Source organism: Entelurus aequoreus, linkage group LG10, assembly GCF_033978785.1.
Source record: "Entelurus aequoreus isolate RoL-2023_Sb linkage group LG10, RoL_Eaeq_v1.1, whole genome shotgun sequence".
NCBI lineage: Eukaryota > Metazoa > Chordata > Actinopteri > Syngnathiformes > Syngnathidae > Entelurus > Entelurus aequoreus.
In genome coordinates this window covers 20,221,402-20,245,298 of record NC_084740.1, presented here as the reverse complement: position 1 = coordinate 20,245,298, position 23,897 = coordinate 20,221,402, and the positions used below count along the sequence as shown (strand labels likewise).

Sequence of the window (23,897 nt, the reverse complement as noted above, 5' to 3'; positions counted from 1 at the left end):
TTTAATTAGTTGCTATGATAATCTAATGAGTTACTATGTTCATGTAATGAGTTACTATGGTCATCTAATGAGTTACTATGGTCATCTAATTAGTTGCTATGGTCATCTAATGAGTTACTGTGGTCATCTAATTAGTTACTGTGGTCATCTAATGAGTTACTATGGTCATCTAATGAGTTACTATGGTCATCTAATTAGTTACTATGATCATCTAATTAGTTACTATGGTCATTTAATTAGTTGCTATGATAATCTAATGAGTTACTATGTTCATGTAATGAGTTACTATGGTCATCTAATGAGTTACTATGGTCATCTAATTAGTTGCTATGGTCATCTAATGAGTTGCTATGGTCATCTAATGAGTTACTATGGTCATCTAATTAGTTACTATGGTCATATAATTAGTTGCTATGATAATCAAATTAGTTAATATGGTCATCTAATTATTTACTATGGTCATCTAATGAGTTACTATGGTCATCTAATGAGTTACTATGGTCATCTAATTAGTTACTATGGTCATCTAATGAGTTACTATGGTCATCTAATGAGTTACTATGGTCATCTAATGAGTTACTATGGTCATCTAATTAGTTACTATGGTCATCTAATTAGTTACTATGGTCATCTAATTAGTTACTATGGTCATCTAATGAGTTACTATGGTCATCTAATTAGTTACTATGGCCATCTAATTAGTTACTATGATCATCTAATTAGTTACTATGATCATCTAATTAGTTACTATGGTCATATAATTAGTTATGATAATCTAATTAGTTACTATGGTCATCTAATGAGTTACTATGGTCATCTAATGAGTTACTATGGTCATCTAATTAGTTACTATGGTCATCTAATGAGTTACTATGGTCATATAATTAGTTGCTATGATAATCTAATTAGTTACTATGGCCATCTAATTAGTTTTTTGACTGAGACGCCGAGATGAGCGGTCGCACCCTCTTTCGCTCCCGATCGGGAATCCAAACAACTGCTCGGATTATCCCACACTTCCTCCTTTTTCTACTGTGGATTACGGATTTATATTTTAAACCTCCTCGGATACTCTACCCTCTTGAAAATGAGAGTCGAGAACGCGAAATGGACATACACAGTGACTTTTATCTCCACGACAATATATCGGCGAAGCACCTTGGCTTCGGAGCTAACGTGTTAGCATCGTGCTTGTCTGCACATCGAGGCAGAAGAAACATGCCCCTGACTGGAAGGATAGACAGAAAGTCAATAATACTACTATTACTTCTACTATCAGGAGACACTGAACTCAACCCTGGACCTGCAACAACACGGTTAATGTTGTCCCGACTGGCGAAGACTAGCAATGCTACTGCTAGCGTCGCCATCGAAGCTAACTCGGCTACCGGCTCGTCTCAGCTCAAGCTCACCTGTGCTCCTGCGGTCGGCGGCTCGGCGGAGGACTTCGCCCCGTTCATCGACACGGTCGGAGGCTCGGCGGCGGCGGTGGAGGACGACCCGGTCATCAGAGAAGGCAGCGACTCAGCGGCGGTGAACGACGCGGCGGCTGCGGTGGACGGCGACCCGGACATCGGTGATTGCGGGGAGCTGCGCGAGATGGCGGGGGTCCACGCGACCTCTCCCCGGTCCCGGACGGCCGAGGACGCGCCATACACAGGATTTAGAGGCGCCTTTACACAAACATTTTCGTTATTCTCTTTCTCTTTGTCTTCAAAAAAGCCCGCCAAAAGGAAACCCAACCCATCCCCCAGCAACCCTACCTGGCCTCCTCCTCCCTCTCCCTCTCCCTCCCCTCCCCCTTTCTCTCCCTCCCCCTTCACCTGGAGGACGATCAATATGCCTCTCTCTCCTTGCTCTTCAACTGCAACAGCAATAATAACCAACAATTTTTCTGGTCAGTACCACAACACAGCGGACTCTGATGCTCTTTTTGGTTCCAGTGGACTACACATCATCCACCTTAATGTGAACAGCCTCTCTGGAGCCAAACTCGACCAAATCAGAGAAATGTTCCTCAACACGAAGGTAAAAATCTTGTGTTTCTCTGAAACCAAATTTGATCAAAGTATTTCTGACTCAGAGATAGAAATACAAAACTTTTCGGTTATCAGAAAGGATAGGAATAAACACGGTGGGGGCGTTTGTATGTATATTCACCAGGATATTAAATACATAACTCGCACTGATCTTAACCACAATAACCTGGAATCTGTGTGGGCGGAAATCAAATTTAAAAATGCTAAGCCGGTACTAATAGGGACTGTTTATAGACCCCCTAATCAGAGTGATTTCTATGGGGCTTTGGAAGAATGCTTGGCGGGGACAGACAACATGGAGAAAATTATAACTGGGGATCTGAACACAGATATTCAACGCAAAGATGCGCCTGTCTTCAGATCCTTCAGCAAGTTTTGTAATCTGCACGGTCTTTCCCAGCTAATAGCGCTACCCACAAGGGTGTGTGATTCCACCCAATCAACCATAGATCTCATTCTCACTTCAGACCGGCCTAAAATAAAAAATAGTGGGGTCATGATCTGTGGTCTTAGCGACCACTATCTAACCTTCTGCACCCGTAAAATAGCTAAACCTAAAGCCAATGGCCACATAACAGCCCAATCCAGATCCCTCAAAAAATACTCCAATGACAATTTCAATTTAAAATTAGATGAGTGGGACTGGTACCCTGTGCTCGCGAGCAACCTGGTCGATGTCGCTTGGGATCGCTTCAAAACGGCGTTCCTAAAGATACTAAATGACCTGGCTCCCGTGAAAACAGTCAGGATCAAAGCCCGCTCGGAACCATGGATGAATCCGGACCTATTAGCTGCCATAAAAGACAGAGACAGGAAATACTCTGAATACCAAAAATGTAAAACAGAAGTAGATAAACAACCCAATAATATCAACCTCAAATTACTCCTTTCAACTCTCAAAAAGCAATGCAATAAATTAAGAAATAAGTCAACCAACCTGACTAAATCCTTAAAAAAAAATTACATTAACGACAAAATAGAGGAAAACACGAATAAGCCACGTGAGCTCTGGAAAATTCTCAACAACCAGCTTCCTGGTTGCAGCCAGAAACTTAAAACAAGACTCACCAACATCAGCATCAAGGAGGGTGACTCCCTCATTACAGACAAAATGGAGGTAGCTAGCAGACTTAAAGGGAAACTTCGGTTTTTTTCAACCTGGGCCCTGTTTTCATAATTTTTTCTGTATATATGAGTGCTGGATAAAACATTTTTTGAGGTCGCGCCAGTATTGAGCAGGGCAGGCAGCCTCCAGCCCAGCTAACGCTCGTACACAGGGCAACTGGCTCTCGTCAAAATTCGGCCTATAAACATGCATTTTTTTCACACTGACAGGCTCAGATAGTTACAATGAGTGTCCGACAACATACTAGAAAGGAGAAATTAACGTATGTCTCTACCTTTAGCTGGAGATCGCTGTGTGTTGTGAGCTGTGTCCAAATCTCACCACGCTACAAATCTCGTTCCGAAATCTCGCGATAACTCGCGACAAAACACCGGTGGAAAAACAGTTACCTGACTGAGGTGAAGAGAGATGACTGAAGTGATTTTCTGTTGGATTACCGAAGACTGTTATTTTAGTTTTATAGTGGAGGCAGAAAATCACTTCAGTCATCTCTCTTCACCTCAGTCAGGTAACTGTTTTTCCACCGGTGTTTTGTCGCGAGTTATCGCGAGATTTCGGAACGAGATTTGTAGCGTGGTGAGATTTGGACACAGCTCACAACACACAGCGATCTCCAGCTAAAGGTAGAGACATACGTTAATTTCTCCTTTCTAGTATGTTGTCGGACACTCATTGTAACTATCTGAGCCTGTCAGTGTGAAAAAAATGCATGTTTATAGGCCGAATTTTGACGAGAGCCAGTTGCCCTGTGTACGAGCGTTAGCTGGGCTGGAGGCTGCCTGCCCTGCTCAATACTGGCGCGACCTCAAAAAATGTTTTATCCAGCACTCACATATACAGAAAAAATTATGAAAACAGGGCCCAGGTTGAAAAAAACCGAAGTTTCCCTTTAACGCCTTTTTCACCAGCATAGCTGCAACTCTTGTCAACAAGCTGTCCCACCACTCTGGTCGCTTTGGTGTAGAACACATTAAAGCCTTCTACAGAAAGCTAGGAGTATCCAACAATGATTTCAAATTAGAAATGGTCACAGCTGATGAGGTGTTTAAAAAATTGAGCGCGCTCCACCCTAACAAGGCCACCGGCCTTGATAATATTCCCTCCAGATTCCTCAGGGACTCTGCCTCCATCATTGCCCCGATCATCACGCACATAATAAACCTATCAATTACACAAGGCCAAGTACCAAAAGATTTTAAGATAGCAAGAGTAACTCCCCTCTTTAAAAAAGGAAGCAAATTGGAACCTGGCAACTACCGACCTGTTTCTATTCTCAGCTCCATTTCGAAAGTAATGGAGAAAATAGTTTATGAACAGGTCGATAGTTACCTTGCCACTAATAAACTCATGTACAAATTCCAATCCGGCTTCAGAACTAACCACTCCACTGACACATGCCTTCTCTATCTGACCGACCACATCAAACATGAGGTGGACGCGGGCAAATACTGCGGCATGGTCATGCTGGACCTTCAGAAGGCCTTTGACACCGTTAACCACGCTATACTGTTGGATAAGCTCAGAGCAATCGGATTTAACAAAACCTCTTGGAGCTGGATGCAGTCTTACTTGGAGGGGAGGGAGCAGGTGGTAGAGGTGAACGGCACCATGTCCCCCCCCCTCTCGGTGAGCTGTGGAGTCCCCCAAGGCAGTATATTGGGACCTTTACTGTTCCTAATATACATAAACGACATGTCATCGGCATGTGACTGTGAATTGTTTTTGTTTGCGGATGACTCTGCCCTGCTGGTATCCGGCAAGGACAAGTCACAGGTGGAGAAAATCCTCAGTGCTGAGCTCTGTAGAACTTGCACCTGGCTCGCTGACAACAAGCTATCCATCCACTTGGGTAAAACAGAATCCATCCTGTTTGGGTCCCACATCAAACTTAAGAGAGTCAATCACTTCACCATAAAAGTAGGTGACAGTGTCATCACCAGGAAAGATGAGGTCACCTACCTAGGTTCCATTCTAGAGGCTAACCTTTCCTGTGATAAAATGGCAACCAAGGTAATCAAAAAGGTTAACCAACGAACAAGATTTCTCTACAGAATTTCCTCTCTGGTCAACAAAAGCACCTTGAGGATTCTGGCGGGAACTCTCGTTCAACCCTTTTTCGATTACGCATGCACCTCCTGGTACCCTAGCACCTCCAAAACCCTCAAATCTAAACTCCAAACATCTCAGAACAAGCTAGTCAGGTTACTTCTAGACCTCCACCCCAGATCCCACCTCACTCCTACCCACTTCTCTAAAGTGGGCTGGCTCAAGGTGGAGGACAGAGTTAAACAACTTGCACTGAGCCTAGTCTATAAAATCCGCTACACCTCCCTGATACCGAAGTACATGTCAAACTACTTCCTTAACGTAAATGACCGCCATAACCACAACACCAGGGGGTGCTCCACTAACCACGTTAAACCCAGATTCCGAACTAACAAAGGTCTTAACTCATTCTCTTTCTATGCCACATCAATGTGGAATGCGCTCCCAACAGGTATAAAAGAAAGGGCATCTCTATCCTCCTTCAAAACCGCTATAAAAGTTCACCTCCAGGCAGCTACAACCCTAAACTAACACCCTCCCCGGATTGCTAATAATCAAATGTAAACAATCAAATGCAGATTCTTTTTCTTATGCCTTCTGATCTCTCTCTCTCTCTCTCTCTCTCTCTCTCTCTCTCTCTCTATGTCCACTACTTGATGTCCATATCCCCACCCCCCCACCCCACCCCCCCTCCACACTCCTGATTGTAAATAATGTAAATAATTCAATGTGATTATCTTGTGTGATGACTGTATTATGATGATAGTATATATGATAGTATATATCTGTATCATGAATCAATTTAAGTGGACCCCGACTTAAACAAGTTGAAAAACTTATTCGGGTGTTACCATTTAGTGGTCAATTGTACGGAATATGTACTTCACTGTGCAACCTACTAATAAAAGTCTCAATCAATCAATCAATTATTATCATCAACTATTTAGTTACTATGGTCATATAATTAGTTGCTATGATAATCTAATTAGTTATTATGGCCATCTAATTAGTTACTATGATCATCTAATTAGTTACTATGATCATCTAATTAGTTACTATGGTCATATAATTTGTTGTTATGATAATCTAATTAGTTACTATGGTCATCTAATGAGTTACTATGACCATCTAATTAATTGCTATGGTCATCTAATGAGCGTTTCCACAGAGTGTTTCCAGAGCCTGAAATGTGGGTGTCAGGGACAGACGTGGAAGGAGATTTTTACAACAAAGTTGTAAAGCTTAGTGATATATCACATATATCAGATTGTAGGTGGGGTTTTTTTTTACCCTTCATGTTCATATTTCACTTTGTTTTATTTTTGTTGCGTTTCTCTTCATTGTAAGATATGTCAATCAAGAGGGGGTGTGACGTTCATATGTTGTCAATATTCAGTGTTTTATCCTCCATAGTTAATATTGTAAATCCCACATTCTTCATTTCCATGTACATTCTGGGTGTCTCATTCAGTAAAAAAAATTTTAATTCCATTCCCTTTTTTAAGGCGGTCTGTCATAACGTTTTTAGCTTTCAATCAGACATTATTGTGAGGTTTATTATTAGTGCTCCTAAAAATATATATACATTTTCTCTCTAAATTTGGCCCCCGAGTCAAAATAATTGCCTAGGCCTGCTCTAACCCAAAGTCAGCTCGGATTGGCTCCAATGAGGACACGCAGAATATGATACTACTAGGATCTCCTCTACTCCCCAAAACACAGATTTTTTATTTTGACCACAACTTGTGGTGTTTACTTTCTCACCATCAAAAGCAGAAATCTACAAAGAAATGTTGGCTTTGATATAACTGAAGTTAGCTTAACTGGTTTTGAAGTATACTTAGCCTATTAATGCACCTTGCTTCTTCTAATCATAATTGCATTATTTTGCCATTTTGTACTGAGCAGCCAGAACAGAGACTTGTTGCAATACAATGTGGTGAAGTGGGAGACAAGTTCAGTTTCTTACATACCAGTCATTTTCTTGTCCTTCACTGGCACCCACACAGGAAAAGCCCAAAAAAAGCAAAACATACTTGTGGACTTCTTTTAGGTGAAGGATAACCAGACGTTTCCATGTTGGCCACATGCAAAAAAATATATAAGGACACTTTGATACATTTTGTACATTAAAAGCTAAAACCAATGGAAGGGATGGTTCCAGGTTTGAATCCCTCTTCTTCCATCCCTTTGGGATAAAGACACTTTACCCCGTTTGCCTTCAGTGCAGCCCACACTACTATATACAGTCCTGGTCAAAAGTGTACATACACTTGTAAAGAACATCATGCCATGGCTATCTTGAGTTTCCAATCATTTCTACAACTCTTATTTTTTTGTGATAGAGTGAGTGGAGCACATACTTGTTGGTCACAAAAAACATTCATGAAGTTTGCTTCTTTTATGAATTTATTATGGGTCTACTGAAAATGTGAGCAAATCTGCTGGGTCAAAAGTATACATACAGCAATGTTAATATTTGCTTACATGTCCCTTGGCAAGTTTTATTGCAATAAGGCGCTTTTGGTAGCCATCCACAAGCTTCTGCTTGAATTTTTTTACCACAAAATTGGTGCAGTTCAGCTAAATGTGTTGCTTTTCTGACATGGACTTGTTTCTTCAGCATTGTCCACACGTTTAAGTCAGGACTTTCTGAAGACCATTCTAAAACCTTCATTCTAGCCTGATTTAGCCATTCCTTTACCACTTTTGACGTGTGTTTGGGGTCATTGTCCTGTTGGAACACCCAACTGCGCCCAAGACCCAACATCCGGGCTGGAGAATTTGGAGGTAATCCTCCTTTTGTCATTGTCTAATTTACTCTCTGTAAAGCACCAGTTTCATTGGCAGCAGAACAGGCCCAGAGCATAATACTACCACCACCATGCTTGACGGTAGGGATGGTGTTCCTGGGATTAAAGGCCTCACCTTTTCTCCTCCAAACATATTGCTGGGTATTGTGGCCAAACAGCTCCATTTTGTTTCAAAGCGACTTGTCGAGTGTGTACTCCACCTTCCCCGAAAGGGACAAGCGGTAGAAAGTGGATGGATGTATGGATATACAGTATATAAATATATATATATATATATATATATATATATATATATGCGCAGTGTTGGGTTAGTTACTGAAAACCAGTAACTAGTTACAGTTACTAGTTACTTTATTTCAAAAGTAACTCCGTTACTAACTCAGTTACTTGCACCAAAAAGTAATGTGTTGTGAAAAGTAACTATTTAGTTACTTCTTTTTTTTAAAGCTCCCATTAATGCCCTTTTAGCTTTAATTTCAGTACTGTTATTGCACTGGAGAATAATACAATCTGTTGATCAACTTGCCATGCATTTGCATCACTGAACTCTGCTAAGCAATGTGGTCTACATACAACACACAAACAATGTGGTCTACATACAACACACAAACAATGTGGTCTACATACAACACACAAACAATGTGGTCTACATACAACACACAAACAATGTGGTCTACATACAACACACAAACAATGTGGTCTACATACAACAAACAAACAATGTGGTCTACATACAACACACAAACAATGTGGTCTACATACAACACACAAACAATGTGGTCTACATACAACACACAAACAATGTGGTCTACATACAACACACAAACAATGTGGTCTACATACAACACACAAACAATGTGGTCTACATACAACACACAAACAATGTGGTCTACATACAACACACAAAAACAAAGATATGTTTCAAAGGGCCAACTTATTTCAGGCCAGAACAAATTGACAAAACTATTTTAAATAGCTGCAACATAACATACATAAGTAACAAACAGCATAATAACAACATAGCTGTAAACCAAATACGTACTTAAAGTTTATTTTGACATACCAAAGCCTAACCAGGCGTTTTTTCTCTCAAGGAATTCTGAAATAAAATCATGTCTGAAGCCCAGAACACTCTACACATTTCCCCAGTTTTAGTTTAGAGAAAAGGAAAGATTGGCCTCGCCCACTAGGATCCCTCTTTATGTTTGTTAACTTTATAGTCTATACATTTAGAGTGATGTGATAATCAAACACTCTAGAAGTCTAGAATGAAAGAGTAAAATGGTAAATGGTAAATGGGTCGTACTTGTATAGCGCTTTTCTACCTTTTTAAGGAACTCAAAGCGCTTTGACACTATTTTCCGCATTCACCCATTCACACACACACATTCACACACTGATGGCGGGAGCTGCCATGCACGGCGCTAACCAGTCCCATCAGGAGCAAGGGTACAGTGTCTTGCTTAAGGACACAACGGACGTGACTAGGATGGTAGAAGGTGGGGATTGAACCAGTAACCCTCAGATTGCTGGCACGGCCACTCTACCAACTTCGCCACGCCGTCCCCATATATAAGAGAATTGACAGAGTGTGTGTACTATAATTCATAATAACATTGATTTTGATTCAATATTATGTTTTGAGCAATGACAGTTTGAAAGAAAAAAAAAACAGCTTTGTTTTATTAGTCCACATTGCAACTCTTTCTAAATTACATTTCACCTTTAAGCTTTTTTATTTCACTTTTGTTATGTTTTTGTTTATTTTAATAGTATTTTTAGAATGTGCTGTGGGCCGCAAATGGCCTCCGGGGCACAGTTTTGACACACCTGCTATAGATAATAAAAAATTAAATCGGATAAATCTATCGATAAAAAGCTGAGCCTGGCGACGCATGCATGTTAACAACTCTCTCGCTCTCTCTGTCTCCGCCCCTCCCTCACGAATGCTGCTGCGCGCACCCCTCCCTTCCCTCCCCTTCCCACACTCAGACACACACACAGCGCGCCTCCTCCGTGTGACACAAGAGATTCAGAAGAACGACACCGCAGCGCTGCCACAAAACACACTCAGATCTTCTGTTTCTAGCCGATACTACATAACAAGTAACGTAAAATAACGCAGTAACGCATCATGTAGTAACGGTAACTGAGTTACTGAATATAAAAAATAACGCGTTAGATTACTAGTTACCGCCGAAACTAACGGCGTTACAGTAGTCCCAACACTGTATGTGTATATATATATTTATATATATATGTATGTATGTATGTATGTATGTATGTATGTATGTATGTATGTGTATATATATATATATATATATATATACATACAGTACAGGCCAAAAGTTTGGACACACTTTCTCCTCATTCAATGTGTTTTCTTTATTTTCATGACTATTTACATTGTAGATTGTCACATCAAAACTATGAATGAACACATGTGGAGTTATGTACTTAACCAAAAAAGGTGAAATAACTGAAAACATGTTTTATATTCTAGTTTCTTCAAAATAGCCACCCTTTGCTCTGATTACTGCTTTGCACACTCTTGGCATTCTCTCCATGAGCTTCAAGAGGTAGTCACCTGAAATGGTTTTCGCTTCACAGGTGTGCCTTATCAGGGTTGATTAGTAGAATTTCTTGCTTTACCAATGGGGTTGGGACCATCAGTTGTGTTGTGAATGAGAAGGTGTGTCCAAACATTTGGCCTGTACTGTATGTTTGACTCTCTGCTTAGAATTATCTTAAAAAATAGCCCCATTTTATCCACATTAACACATTTTGTATGTGCACGGCAAAATATTTGCCACTTACCATAGGAACATTTTATTTCTAGAAATATTCCTAGTTTTAAGAGCTGTTTGTTTTTTTTTTTCGCCATTGACATTACTCGTCTATTGTAGTTTAAAAATGGTACAATTGAGAAAATAGCTATTCCAATAGGATATTTAGATTTTCCACACATAGAAAAATCTTGTTTCACAATGCTTCATTTAAAAATTTCAAATTGAAAAATGCTTGTTTTCAGGATAAAATATAGAAATCTTGGTAACACTTTAGTATGGGGAACATATTCACCATTAATTAGTTGCTTATTAAAGTAACAAAGACTTAATTTTGAGTTATTTGGACGCTAGGGGAACATATAAGGGTTAGGGTTACTAATGTTATGTTCCTTTTGACTGTACATGTACTGTAAATGCATAATGTATTTATATTATTCACATGTGAATAATGCTGTATAACAGACTGTATTTGTTATTCACATGTGAATAATGCTGTATAATAGACTGTATTTATATTATTCACATGTGAATAATGCTGTGTAATAGCCTGTATTTATATTACTCACATGTGAATAATTCTGTATAATAGACTGTATTTATGTTATTCACATGTGAATAATGCTGTGTAATAGACTGTATTTATGTTATTCACATGTGAATAATGCTGTGTAATAGACTGTATTTATATTATTCACATGTGAATAATGCTGTATAATAGACTGTATTTATATTATTCACATGTGAATAATGCTGTGTAATAGCCTGTATTTATATTACGCACATGTGAATAATGCTGTATAATAGACTGTATTTATATTGTTAGCATGTGAATAATGCTGTATAATAGACTGTATTTATGTTATTCACATGTGAATAATGCTGTATAATAGACTGTATTTATGTTATTCACATGCGTATAATGCTGTGCAATAGACTGTATTTATATTATTCACATGTGAATAATGCTGTATATTAAACTGTATTTATATTATTCACATGTGAATAATGCTGTGTAATAGCCTGTATTTATATTATTCACATGTAAATAATGCTGTATAATAGACTGTATTTATATTATTAACATGTGAATAATTCTGTATAATAGACTGTATTTATGTTATTCACATGTGAATAATGCTGTATAATAGACTGTATTTATGTTATTCACATGTGAATAATGCTGTATAATAGACTATTTATATTATTCACATGTGAATAATGCCGTATAATAGACTGTATTTATGTTATTCACATGTGAATAATGCTGAATAATAGACTGTATTTATATTATTCACATGTGAATAATGCTGAATAATAGACTGTATTTATATTATTCACATGTGAATAATGCTGTATAATAGACTGTGTATTTATATTACTTGCATGTGAATAATTCTGTATAATAGACTGTATCTATATTATTCACATGTGAACAATGCTGTATAATAGACTGTATTTATATTATTCACATGTTAATAATGCTGTGTAATAGACTGTATTTATATTATTCACATGTGAATAATGCTGTGTAATAGACTGTATTTATATTATTCACATGTGAATAATGCTGTATAATAGACTGTATTTATATTATTCACATGTGAATAATGCTGTATAATAGACTGTATTTATATTATTCACATATGAATAATGCTGTATAATAGACTGTATTTATATTATTCACATGTGAATAATGCTGTATAATAGACTGTATTTATATTATTCACATGTGAATAATGCTGTATACTAGACTGTATTTATATTATTCACATGTGAATAATGCTGTATAATAGACTGTATTTATATTATTCACATGTAAAAAATACCTAAGTGTTTATTGTCTATTGTGAGCGAACTGTGGTGCTGAATTTCCCCCAGGGATCAATAAAGTACTTTCTATTCTATTCTATTCTAATAAGCAATAATTCTGAGGTTATTGAGGGAAGACTCTTAGTTAATGGCTTACTGGTTTTATAATAAGGCCATGCAGAATAAGGCATTAATAGGTACTTAATAATGACTAATTAAGAGCCAATATGTTACTAATGTGCATGTTAATAAGCAACTAATTAATGGTGAATATGTTCCCCATACCGAAATCTTAATTTAGGATGTCTTATCAAATAAAAATAACTATCTCCATGGACAGATCATTTCATTAGTATTTTTGTTCTAAAATGTAGTCTTTCTATCTTATTTTTTGCCAGCCCTTTTCTGCAATATGGACCTTTTGACTGTGTCCACTGAGAGGCAGCAGACACCCGTGATGCACACACTGGCTCCCATGAAGCAGTGTTAGCCTCTGTGCTCCCACAACCGTGACTGCGGGTCTGGAACAATGCAGATTTGGGTCTGTGGGACCATGTTAGCCCGGGGGGGGGAGAGGGGTGCGGAGGGAGAAGCAACCGGCTGTAAATCGGCCCTAATTTGTTAGCTGTCAGCACAACAGTGTGCATTTCGGGGAAGAGACTGTGGCCCTGGGCCAGCCGGGGAGGAGATGGGCTGCCACTCATGTGAAGTTCCTTGGCCAGGGCGCAGGTTAGAGCATGGGGAAATTAGTTCCAGAGGAAAATCTGCTTCTTCCTTTTTTATTCTGTGGACGTTAGCCATAATGTAACAGTGTTGTCTCAACATGGGGTGGGCTGAGATAGCCAGCATATGCTTAATAAGTGGAAAGCAAGTGGGAGTGTGGCCGTGTTGGGTTTTTTTCTTCCTCTTACAAGCTTTCTTTAACACATCTCACACGCTGTGAACAAGGCACGGTTTCCACCTCTGTGAAAACAGACCCTGTCTAAGTGTCTTTAATAGTCCATTTAATGGCAGCTGCTTGGGCTCATCCTGCTGCTGCTTGTCAATCACTCTCACCGTATATAGACTTGGAAAAGGTTTTCCTTTCCTCCCTCAGATTTGTTTAAAGAGTTCTGTACAATACTTGGGTGGGGCGGGAAAGGAAACCATTGGACAGTTTTTTTTTTGTCTTGTTCTTTTGTGTCACTCATCCATGCAGTTGGTTGCACAACATAATTGTTAGTGAGCTGAGGTATAGGGATTAGTCAACTCATCTGGGATGAAATGTGACACACCTGGATTAGGTTTGTGTGTGTGTTCTTGTATTTCTACCCTTCTTGAGACATGAAGAAGGAAAAATATCTTCCATATAGGGACGGCGTGGCGAAGTTGGTAGAGTGGCTGTGCCAGCAATCGGAGGGTTGCTGGTTACTGGGGTTCAATCCCCACCTTCTACCATCCTAGTCACGTCCGTTGTGTCCTTGGGCAAGACACTTCACCCTTGCTCCTGATGGCTGCTGGCAGCGCCTTGCATGGCAGCTCCCTCCATCAGTGTGTGAATGTGTGTGTGAATGGGTGAATGTGGAAATACTGTCAAAGCGCTTTGAGTACCTTGAAGGTAGAAAAGCGCTATACAAGTATAACCCATTTATCATTATATGAGGAGGTGTGAACAAGTGATGACATAAATCATGGTCCCAATAACATTGCATCTAATAGACAATGTCTCATTTGCACCCCTGCTGGTGACATCTATCAAAATGAGGGTGATCCCAAAAAGGAGGGATTTTTCAAATTGACTGTGTCGCTTTTAAAAGTGCTCCCCCTCTGGTCAACATATGAAATAAGAAGTGTGTGTTTCAAATTTTGAATTGCTCCCCCACTGGCCAACATATGAAATAACAAGTGTGTGTAAGAAATTGAAATGCGCCCCCTTTGGCCAAAATTAATGAAAAAAATACAATAAATATGTATATAGAGACATACTGTAATAACTTGAAGTAAATAATGAAGACTAAAAACAAATTACAAAAAAAATAAAAATAAAATATTTAAAAAATTGTTTGCCTTTTTTATATTTGCATAGTATGTATATATTATTAATGTTGTAAATACAAATCTGTATATATCTAGAAAGGGTTGTCCTAAAGAGGTAGGCATTTTTCTCAGATCTCAAGCAGGTAACAAATACAAGAATGTGTGTAAGAAATTGAAATGCGCCCCCATTGGCTAAAATTAATAAAAAAATAAAAAAAATATGTATATAGAGACATACTGTAATAATTTGTAGTAAATAATGAAGATTAAAAAACAATTTCAAACAAAAAATTAAAAATTACCTAAAAGCTTACCTTTTTTGTATTTGCATTGTATGTATATGTTATTCTTGTTGTAAATACAAATATTTATATACCTACAAAGGGTGGTCCTAAAGAGGTAGGCCTTTTTCGGAGGTCTCAAGAAGGTAAAAAATACAAAAATGTGTTTAAGAAATTGAAATGCGCCCCCTTTGGGCAAAATTAATAAAAATAAATAAATATGTATATAGAGACATACTGTAATAACTTGGAAATAAATAATGAATATTAAATACCAATTACAATCAAAAAATCCCCCCCCAAAATAATTAACTAAAAGCTTACCTATTTTATATTTACATAGTATGTATATATTATTAATTTTGTAAATACACATCTTTATATATCTACAAAGGGTGGTCCTAAAGAGGTAGGTATTTTTTAGAGGTCTCAAGAAGGTAAGAAATACAAGAATGGGTGTGTATAAAGTACTATACCTGCACTGCCGACTTAAAAACAAGAAAGAAAAGGACTGCAAACAATGAAATACTACATTGCAAGCATCACTGGCACCACACGCTGTGTGCATAATCCATATTCTGTGATAATAGGATTGTAAAACATCATAAAACATGCATCATACAATTATTAAAGGGTCACGGTATTACCCCGAGGGTTTTGGTGTTCTTTCATCACATTTTGAATGATGTTGATTGGGAAATATTTTGTTTGAATAACAGCTCATCAATAGCCCATTGTAGCAACAACAGTTTGAGGTCTAACATGTGCATTAAAGCCAATGTTGCATGTGTCCCAAACTGTGTGTCTGACCACCGCTTACACAATGTGGATTTTCAATTGTCTGTTTTGCGCTTCTTTCCCAGAGGAAGACCACATCCATCCAGTTGGCCCTCCTGGTCCAGCTGGTCCCAGTGGCCCCCCAGGTACAAACAACATCCCTCAGCCGCAACATTAGGTACACTTGACAGTCGGAAAGCTGTATCAACTAGAATCTCAGGGTTCTGCAACCTGAGGCTCTTAAAGTGGCTGTCTGAGATTTTGTTTTACCCCCAGAGTGAGAAATGTTTGCATTTTATTTTATTTATTTTTTTATATTTATTTATTTAATTTATTTATTTATTTATCATTTTTAAAAACAGTTCTAAAATGTGTGACTGTCTGTGAGGCCGTTAATGCACAAAGGCTGAGTCTTGAACGCAAGTTAAAAAGACTTGAAGCCTGTGTGTTCAGTTCAGCTTCTTTGAATACTTGACTTGAGTTTGAGTTTATTTGGATCATGCATGCATACAACATGATACGTCACACATGCATGCATACAACATGATACGTCACACATGCATGCATACAACATGATACGTCACACATGCATGCATGCAACATGATACGTCACACATGCATGCATGCAACATGATACGTCACACATGCATGCATGCAACATGATACGTCACACATGCATGCATGCAACATGATACGTCACACATGCATGCATGCAACATGATACATCACAATTTCAAGTTTCTCTATTCAACATGTTGGAAAAGGAGTAGGAAGAAGCAGAGCTTATTTAGTCCGACCCTTTTTCCTTTACATAGCAGTTGCTAGAACTCACTTCCTGTTCTCAATTTATTCACAATATACTCCATAAGTAATCACAATAAAAATAAATAAATAAATAAATCACAATTAAAGAAGTAAATTATATTTCATATGGTGAGATAAATAAGATTATCTAGAAAATGAATGGATGGATAGAATAAATTCAGAATGTTAATCATGGTTCTTCTTCTTTGTACTTTGTAAACACTTTAAGTTTGAAGAGTTTCTTGAAGTGGATCATATTAGTACATTGTTGGATTTCTTTGCTTAGTCCATTCCATAATTTAATTCCACATACTGATATACTGAAGGTCTTAAGTGTTGTACGTAAGTGCGATCCCATTCTTAACCCATAGGGTTCAATATGATGTGGGTCCACCTTTTGCAGCTATTACAGCTTCAACTCTTCTGGGAAGGCTGTCCACAAGGTTGCGGAGTGTGTTTATAGCAATTTTCCACCATCTTTCCAAAAGCGTGTTGGTGAGGTCACACACTGATGTTGGTGGAGAAGGCCTGGCTCTCAGTCTCCGTTCTAAATTCATCCCAAAGGTGTTCTATCGGGTTCAGGTCAGGACTCTGTGCAGGCCAGTCAAGTTCATCCACACCAGACTCTGTCATCCATGTCTTTATGGACCTTGCTTTGTACACTGGTGCACAGTCATGCTGGAAGAGGAAGGGGCCCGCTCCAAACTGTTCCCACAAGGTTGGGCGCATGGAATTGTCCAAAATGTTTTGGTATCCTGGAGCATTCAAAGTTCCTTTCACTGGAACTAAGGGGCCGAGCCCAACTCCTGAAAAACAACCCCACACCATAATTCCTCCTCCACCAAATGTTACACTCCTACCACTTGGTGGCTGACTTTCTGTTTTTCCCAAACTCTTCCATTTTCTTATAATAAATCCCACAGTAGACTTTGGAATATTTAGGAGCGAGGAAATTTCTTGACTGGATTTATCCTATGACAGTTCCACGCTGGAAATCACTGAGAGCGGCCCATTCTTTCACAAATGTTTGTAGAAACACTCTCCATGCCTAAGTGCTTGATTGTATACACCTGTGATTAGGACACCTGGTTCTGATCATTTGGATGGGTGGCCAAATACTTTTGGCAATATATTGTAGCTATGCTAGTGTCCTCCGCTACTCTATAATGTTACGTTGTTGTATGTGATAACTGATCTATTATGTTGGGCAAGCGCTCAGTCAGAGGGTAAAAAGTGAAGACAAACACAGCTCATTAGCATTAAAGCTGCAGACACACAAAGGCTTACAATGCACTCTGTATTTACTGCAACCTTGAGCCAAGTTTCCTCTGTAAGTGATGCCATATATGTGGTGAACCATCATTCAGGGCCTCCTGGACCAACAGGACCTCCAGGGATTCCAGGCATGCCGGGTCAAGACGTGAGCATATTGACACTTTAGATATTGATCCTATAAAAATATAGATGATTCTCATCATTAACATGTGTTCATCTGTTGGACTGAACTCAGGGCAAGGAAGGCGACCAGGGAACACCTGGGATTGTTGGACCTAAAGGAGACGCGGGGGAAAGGGTGAGACAATTGTTAATTTTTAGTTTTTCAGGGCAGAACAATGATGAACAGTCAAATGTGTCATGCGATCTTAAAAGGCATTAAAGGTGAAGTGGCTGGGCTTCAAAGACTCCAGTCCATGACTAATCCTCCCCTCTGTACTCTCGGCCAAGGCCAGGCCTCGCTAATGCCTGGTCCCCTCTGCCTTTAAAGCTGATCCCTGACTGCGAGCAATGATTTAAGACAAGATGTCTGCTGAAGGGGAGCATGTGAGATGAAATATTTGCTCTCTGTTCTTCCTCCATTAGGGGCCTCCAGGTGCAAGAGGCGATCCAGGCCTGGCTGTGAGTATGTAAACCTTTTGTGCAATACAGCAGCAATTGTCAAACTGGGGTACGTGCTATGTGGGCTCCATCTGGTGGTACGCCAAATAATTACCTCATTAAATATTCAAACACTGTGTGACTGTTCAAACTGTGTGTAATGTCGCACTGGCCAAAACTATTATCAATCAATCAATCAAAGTGTATTTATATAGCCCTAAATCACGAGTGTCTCAAAGGGCTGCACAAACCACAACGACATTATTGTTACATATACAAACCCCGTTTCCATATGAGTTGGGAAATTGTGTTGGATGTAAATATAAACGGATTAAAATGATTTGCAAATAATTTTCAACCCATATTCAACCCATATTCAAACTCATAAACATTTTTTTTTTTGTGCAAATAATCATTAACTTTAGAAGTTGATGTCAGCAACACGTGACAAAGAAGTTGGGAAAGGTGGCAATAAATACTGATAAAGTTGAGGAATGCTCATCAAACACTTATTTGGAACATCCCACAGGTGAACAGGCCAATTGGGAACAGGTGGGTGCCATGATTGGGTATAAAAGTAGATTCCATGAAATGCTCAGTCATTCACAAACAAGGATGGGGCGAGGGTCACCACTTTGTCAACAAATGCGTGAGCAAATTGTTGAACAGTTTAAGAAAAACCTTTCTCAACCAGCTATTGCAAGGAATTTAGGGAATTCACCATCTACGCTCCGTAATATCATCAAAGGTTTCAGAGAATGTGGAGAAATCACTGCACGTAAGCAGCTAAGCCCGTGACCTTCGATCCCTTAGGCTGTACTGCATCAACAAGCGACATCAGTGTGTAAAGGATATCACCACTTGGGCTCAGGACCACTTCAGAAACCCACTGTCAGTAACTACAGTTGGTCGCTACATCTGTAAGTGCAAGTTAAAACTCTCCTATGCAAGGCGAAAACCGTAGATCAACAACACCCAGAAATGCCGTCTGCTTCGCTGGGCCTGAGCTCATCTAAGATGGACTGATACAAAGTGGAAAAGTGCTCTGTGGTCCGACGAGTCCACATTTCAAATTGTTTTTGGAAACTGTGGACGTCATGTCCTCCGGACCAAAGAGGAAAAGAACCATCCGGATTGTTATAGGCGCAAAGTGTAAAAGGCAGCATGTGTGATGGTATGGGGGTGTATTAGTGCCCAAGACATGGGTAACTTACACATCTGTGAAGGCGCCATTAATGCTGAAAGGTACATACAGGTTTTGGAGCAACATATGTTGCCATCCAAGCAACGTTACCATGGACGCCCCTGCTTATTTCAGCAAGACAATGCCAAGCCACGTGTTACATCAACGTGGCTTCATAGTAAAAGAGTGCGGGTACTAGACTGGCCTACCTGTAGTCCAGACCTGTCTCCCATTGAAAATGTGTGGCGCATTATGAAGCCTAAAATACCACAACGGAGACCCCGGACTGTTGAACAACTTAAGCTGTACATCAAGCAAGAATGGGAAATAATTCCACCTGAGAGCTTAAAAAATGTGTCTCCTCAGTTCCCAAACGTTTACTGAGTGTTGTTAAAAGGAAAGGCCATGTAACACAGTGGTGAACATGCCCTTTCCCAACTACTTTGGCACGTGTTGCAGCCATGAAATTCTAAGTTAATTATTATTTGCAAAAAAAAAATAAGGTTTATGAGTTTGAACATCAAATATGTTGTCTTTGTAGTGCATTCAACTGAATATGGGTTGAAAAGGATTTGCAAATCATTGTATTCCGTTTATATTTACATCTAACACAATTTCCCAACTCATATGGAAACGGGGTTTGTACTTGTTAAAACCTCAGCCTTGTTTGTAATGAATATTCAGGCCTACTATGCTACTGTGTTGTGATGTTGGTCATTGTGATGGTACTAGGTAAGTGTTTTCTGAGATAGTACTTGGTGAAACCCAAAAGCAGTGAAGTTGGCATGTTGTGTAAATGGTAAATAAAAACAGAATACAATGATTTGCAAATCTTTTTCAACTTATGTTCAATTGAATAGACTGCAAAGACAACATATTTCATGTTCACACTGAGAAACTTTGTTATTTTTTGCAAATAATCATGAACTTGGAATTTAATGGCAGCAACACATTGCAAAAAAGTTGTCACAGGGGCATTTTTACCACTGTGTTACATGGCCTTTCCTTTTAACAACACTCAGTAAAGGTTTGGGAACTGAGGAGACACATTTTTGACGTGGAATTCTTTCCCATTCTTGCTTGATGTACAGCTTAAGTTGTTCAACAGTCCGGGGGTCCCCGTTGTGGTATTTTAGGCTTCATAATGCACCACACATTTTCAATGGGAGACAGGTCTGGACTACAGGCAGGCCAGTCTAGTACCCGCACTCTTTTACTATGAAGCCACGTTGATGTAACACGTGGCTTGGCATTGTCTTGCTGAAATAAGAAAACGTTGCTTGGATGGCAACATATGTTGCTCCAAAACCTGTATGTACCTTTCGGCATTAATGGTGCCTTCACAGATGTGTAAGTTACCCATGTCTTGGGCACTAATACACCCCCATACCATCACAGATGCTGGCTTTTCAACTTTGCGCCTAGAACAGTCCGGATGGTTCTTTTCCTCTTTGGAAATTGCGGACACGACGTCCACAATTTCCAAAAACGGTTTGAAATGTGGACTCGTCAGACCACTGAACACTTTTCCACTTTGCATCAGTCCATCTTAGATGAGCTCGGGCCCAGCGAAGCCGGCTGCGTTTCTGGGTGTTGTTGATAAATGGCTTTAGCTTTGCATAGTAGAGTTTTAACTTGCACTTACAGATGTAGCGACCAACTGTAGTTACTGACAGTGGTTTTCTGAAGTGTTGCTGAGCCCATGTGGTGATATCCTTTACACACTGTCATTTTTTTATGCAGTGCCGCCTGAAGGATCCAAGGTCACGGGCATTCTCTGAACCTTTTGATGATATTACGGACCGTAGATGGTGAAGTCCCTAAATTCCTTGAGAAATGTTGTTCTTAAACTGTACGACAATCACGCATTTGTTGACAAAGTGGTGACCCTCGCCCCGTCCTTGTTTGTGAATGACTGAGCATTTCATGGAAGCTGATTTTATATCCAATCATGGCACCCACCTGTTCCCTATTAGCCTGTTCACCTGTGGAATGTTCCAAATAAGTGTTTGATGAGCATTCCTCATCTTTCTCAGTCTTTTTTGCCACTTGTGCCAGCTTTTTTGAAACATGTTGCAGGCATCAAATTCCAAATGAGCTAATATTTGCAAAAGATAACAAAGTTTACCAGTGGGAACGTTAAATATCTTGTCTTTGCAGTCTATTCAATTGAATATAAGTTGACAAGGATTTGCAAATCATTGTTTTCTGTTTTTATTTACCATTTACACAACGTGACAACTTCACTGCTTTTGGGGTTTGTAGAATAAAAACAAGACATTGAAGACCAGATGGTTGTGTTTTTATTCCCAGGGGCCGGCAGGGCCTAAAGGAGAGCCAGGTGAAGGTTTAGATGAGGTAAGATGTGTCGCATCCTGTCTACATGCAACATCCATCCATCCATTCATTTTCTACCGCTTGTCCCGTTCGACATGTTCCCCAGTAAATGTATTGTTTGGTTTCTAGGCGGAGGTGGTGCCACAGCTCAGGGAGGCCCTGAAGATCCTGGCAGAGAGGCTTCTGATCCTGGAGCACATGATAGGCATTCATGGTGAGCACAAAACAACACAACATCTAGCAGCCAGCTTCTGAAACACACCCACACCGCCAGAACACACGCAATACAGGGAATACACAACTCATGATATCGTTAGCTCTATAACATTGTTTTTAAAAGTTTCATAAATACACAAAATGCAAACTTTCTCCTTGGCATCCCGCTCAGGTATGGATGTGAAAATATAGATGATGCCTTCAGGCATGTCAGGCACATCAACACTGCCGCCATCTTGAGCAGGGCTTTTGTCAGACTGGTCTGACTGGCACTAAAATGTGAATCATTTGGAGACCTTATAGAACAGACCTGGGCAAATTGAGGCCCGGGGGCCACATGCGGCCTGTGAAGCTTTTCAATCTGGCCCGCCGGACATTCCAAAAGTCATTTATTTAGATGTTCAAGATGTAAAGTGTAGCTGCCATTATGATGTGCAGTCATGTTTTGTAATGACCGTAAGTCTTCAACTATACTAAGTCTTTCAATGCTTGGAATCTGCATGATATACTAGTTACTATGGTCATCTAATTAGTTACTATGGTCATTTAATTACTTACTATGGTCATCTAATGAGTTATTATGGTCATCTAATGAGTTACTATCGTCATCTAATTAGTTACTATGGTCATTTAATTACTTACTATGGTCATCTAGTTAGTTACTATGTCCATATAATTAGTTACTATGGTAATCTAATTAGTTACTATGGTAATCTTATTAGTTACTATGGTAATGTAAGTCACAGCAGCTCAGACGAGGCACCAAGCGGTGTGGGTGGGGAGTGTTTCCACAGAGTGTTTCCAGAGTCTGAAATGTGGGTGTCAGGGACAGACGTGGAAGGAGATTTTTACAACAAAGTTCTAAAGCTTAGTGATATATCACATATATCAGATTGTAGGTGGGGTTTTTTACACTTCACGTTCATATTTCGCTGTGTTTGTTGCATTTTTGTTGCGTTTCGCTTGATTGTAAAATATGTGGATGGAGAGGGGGTGTGACGTTCATATGTTGTCAATATTCAGTGTTTTATCCTTCATAGTTAATATTGTAACATTGTTTATTTTCACGTATATTCTGGGTGTCTCATTCAGTAAAAAAATTTAAAATTCCATTGTTTTTTAAGGCGGTATATATATAGATATAGATAGATAGATAGATAGATGGATATACTGGCCCCCAGACACATTTTGTTCTCTAAAGGTGGCCCCCCGAGTCAAAATAATAGCCCAGCCCTGTTATAGACCCAGACACGGCTTTCTCTCTGCTCAAGATGGCGGACGCGTTGATGCATCGTTCCAACGGACAGCGTCAGGGGCTACATCAATGTATTCTAGGGATGTAACGGTACTGTAAATACCGCAGTATTTCGGTTTCAAAGCTGTGACAATAATACTGTAACGTGTGACGGTATCAAACAAAACCTTGTTGTGCAAGCAGGAAGTGAAGTGTCTTTGTAGTTGATGAGAGGAATTGTTTTTTGGACATTTCCTGAAAAATGTTGTTAAAATCTATCCATAAAAGTTTGAGTTACCTTGCTAACACAAAGACAAACAAACCCTGGCAAAAACAGAACCTCTTTGGCGGATGTAAGAAACTCTGAGTTTGCCTCGAGCGTTTCCAAGGCGACACAGAGCCAGTCGGTCGCGTCACACCGCACGAAGGTAATCCCCAAAAGATCTGTACACCGCGGGAAATATGCGTAAACTGAAAAGCTACTGGAAAAATCCTCAATCCATCCATCAGTTTTTCTACCGCTTGTCTCTCTCGATGTCGGGCAGAAGGCAG

General features: G+C 39.5%; 1 protein-coding gene across 2 annotated transcripts in view; it reads left to right on the top strand.

The window, feature by feature from the left end:
• The window catches only part of LOC133658348 (collagen alpha-1(XXVI) chain-like), a 90,711-nt gene that overhangs the window by 65,029 nt on the left and 1,785 nt on the right, over window positions 1–23,897 (top strand). For both annotated transcript variants that reach the window (XM_062060267.1, XM_062060268.1), the window contains exons 8-13: window positions 15,783–15,842; window positions 17,868–17,920; window positions 18,011–18,073; window positions 18,361–18,396; window positions 21,872–21,916; window positions 22,025–22,109. In XM_062060267.1, coding sequence (XP_061916251.1) covers window positions 15,783–15,842; window positions 17,868–17,920; window positions 18,011–18,073; window positions 18,361–18,396; window positions 21,872–21,916; window positions 22,025–22,109 — 342 coding nt within the window. The remainder of the gene's footprint in view (window positions 1–15,782; window positions 15,843–17,867; window positions 17,921–18,010; window positions 18,074–18,360; window positions 18,397–21,871; window positions 21,917–22,024; window positions 22,110–23,897) is intronic.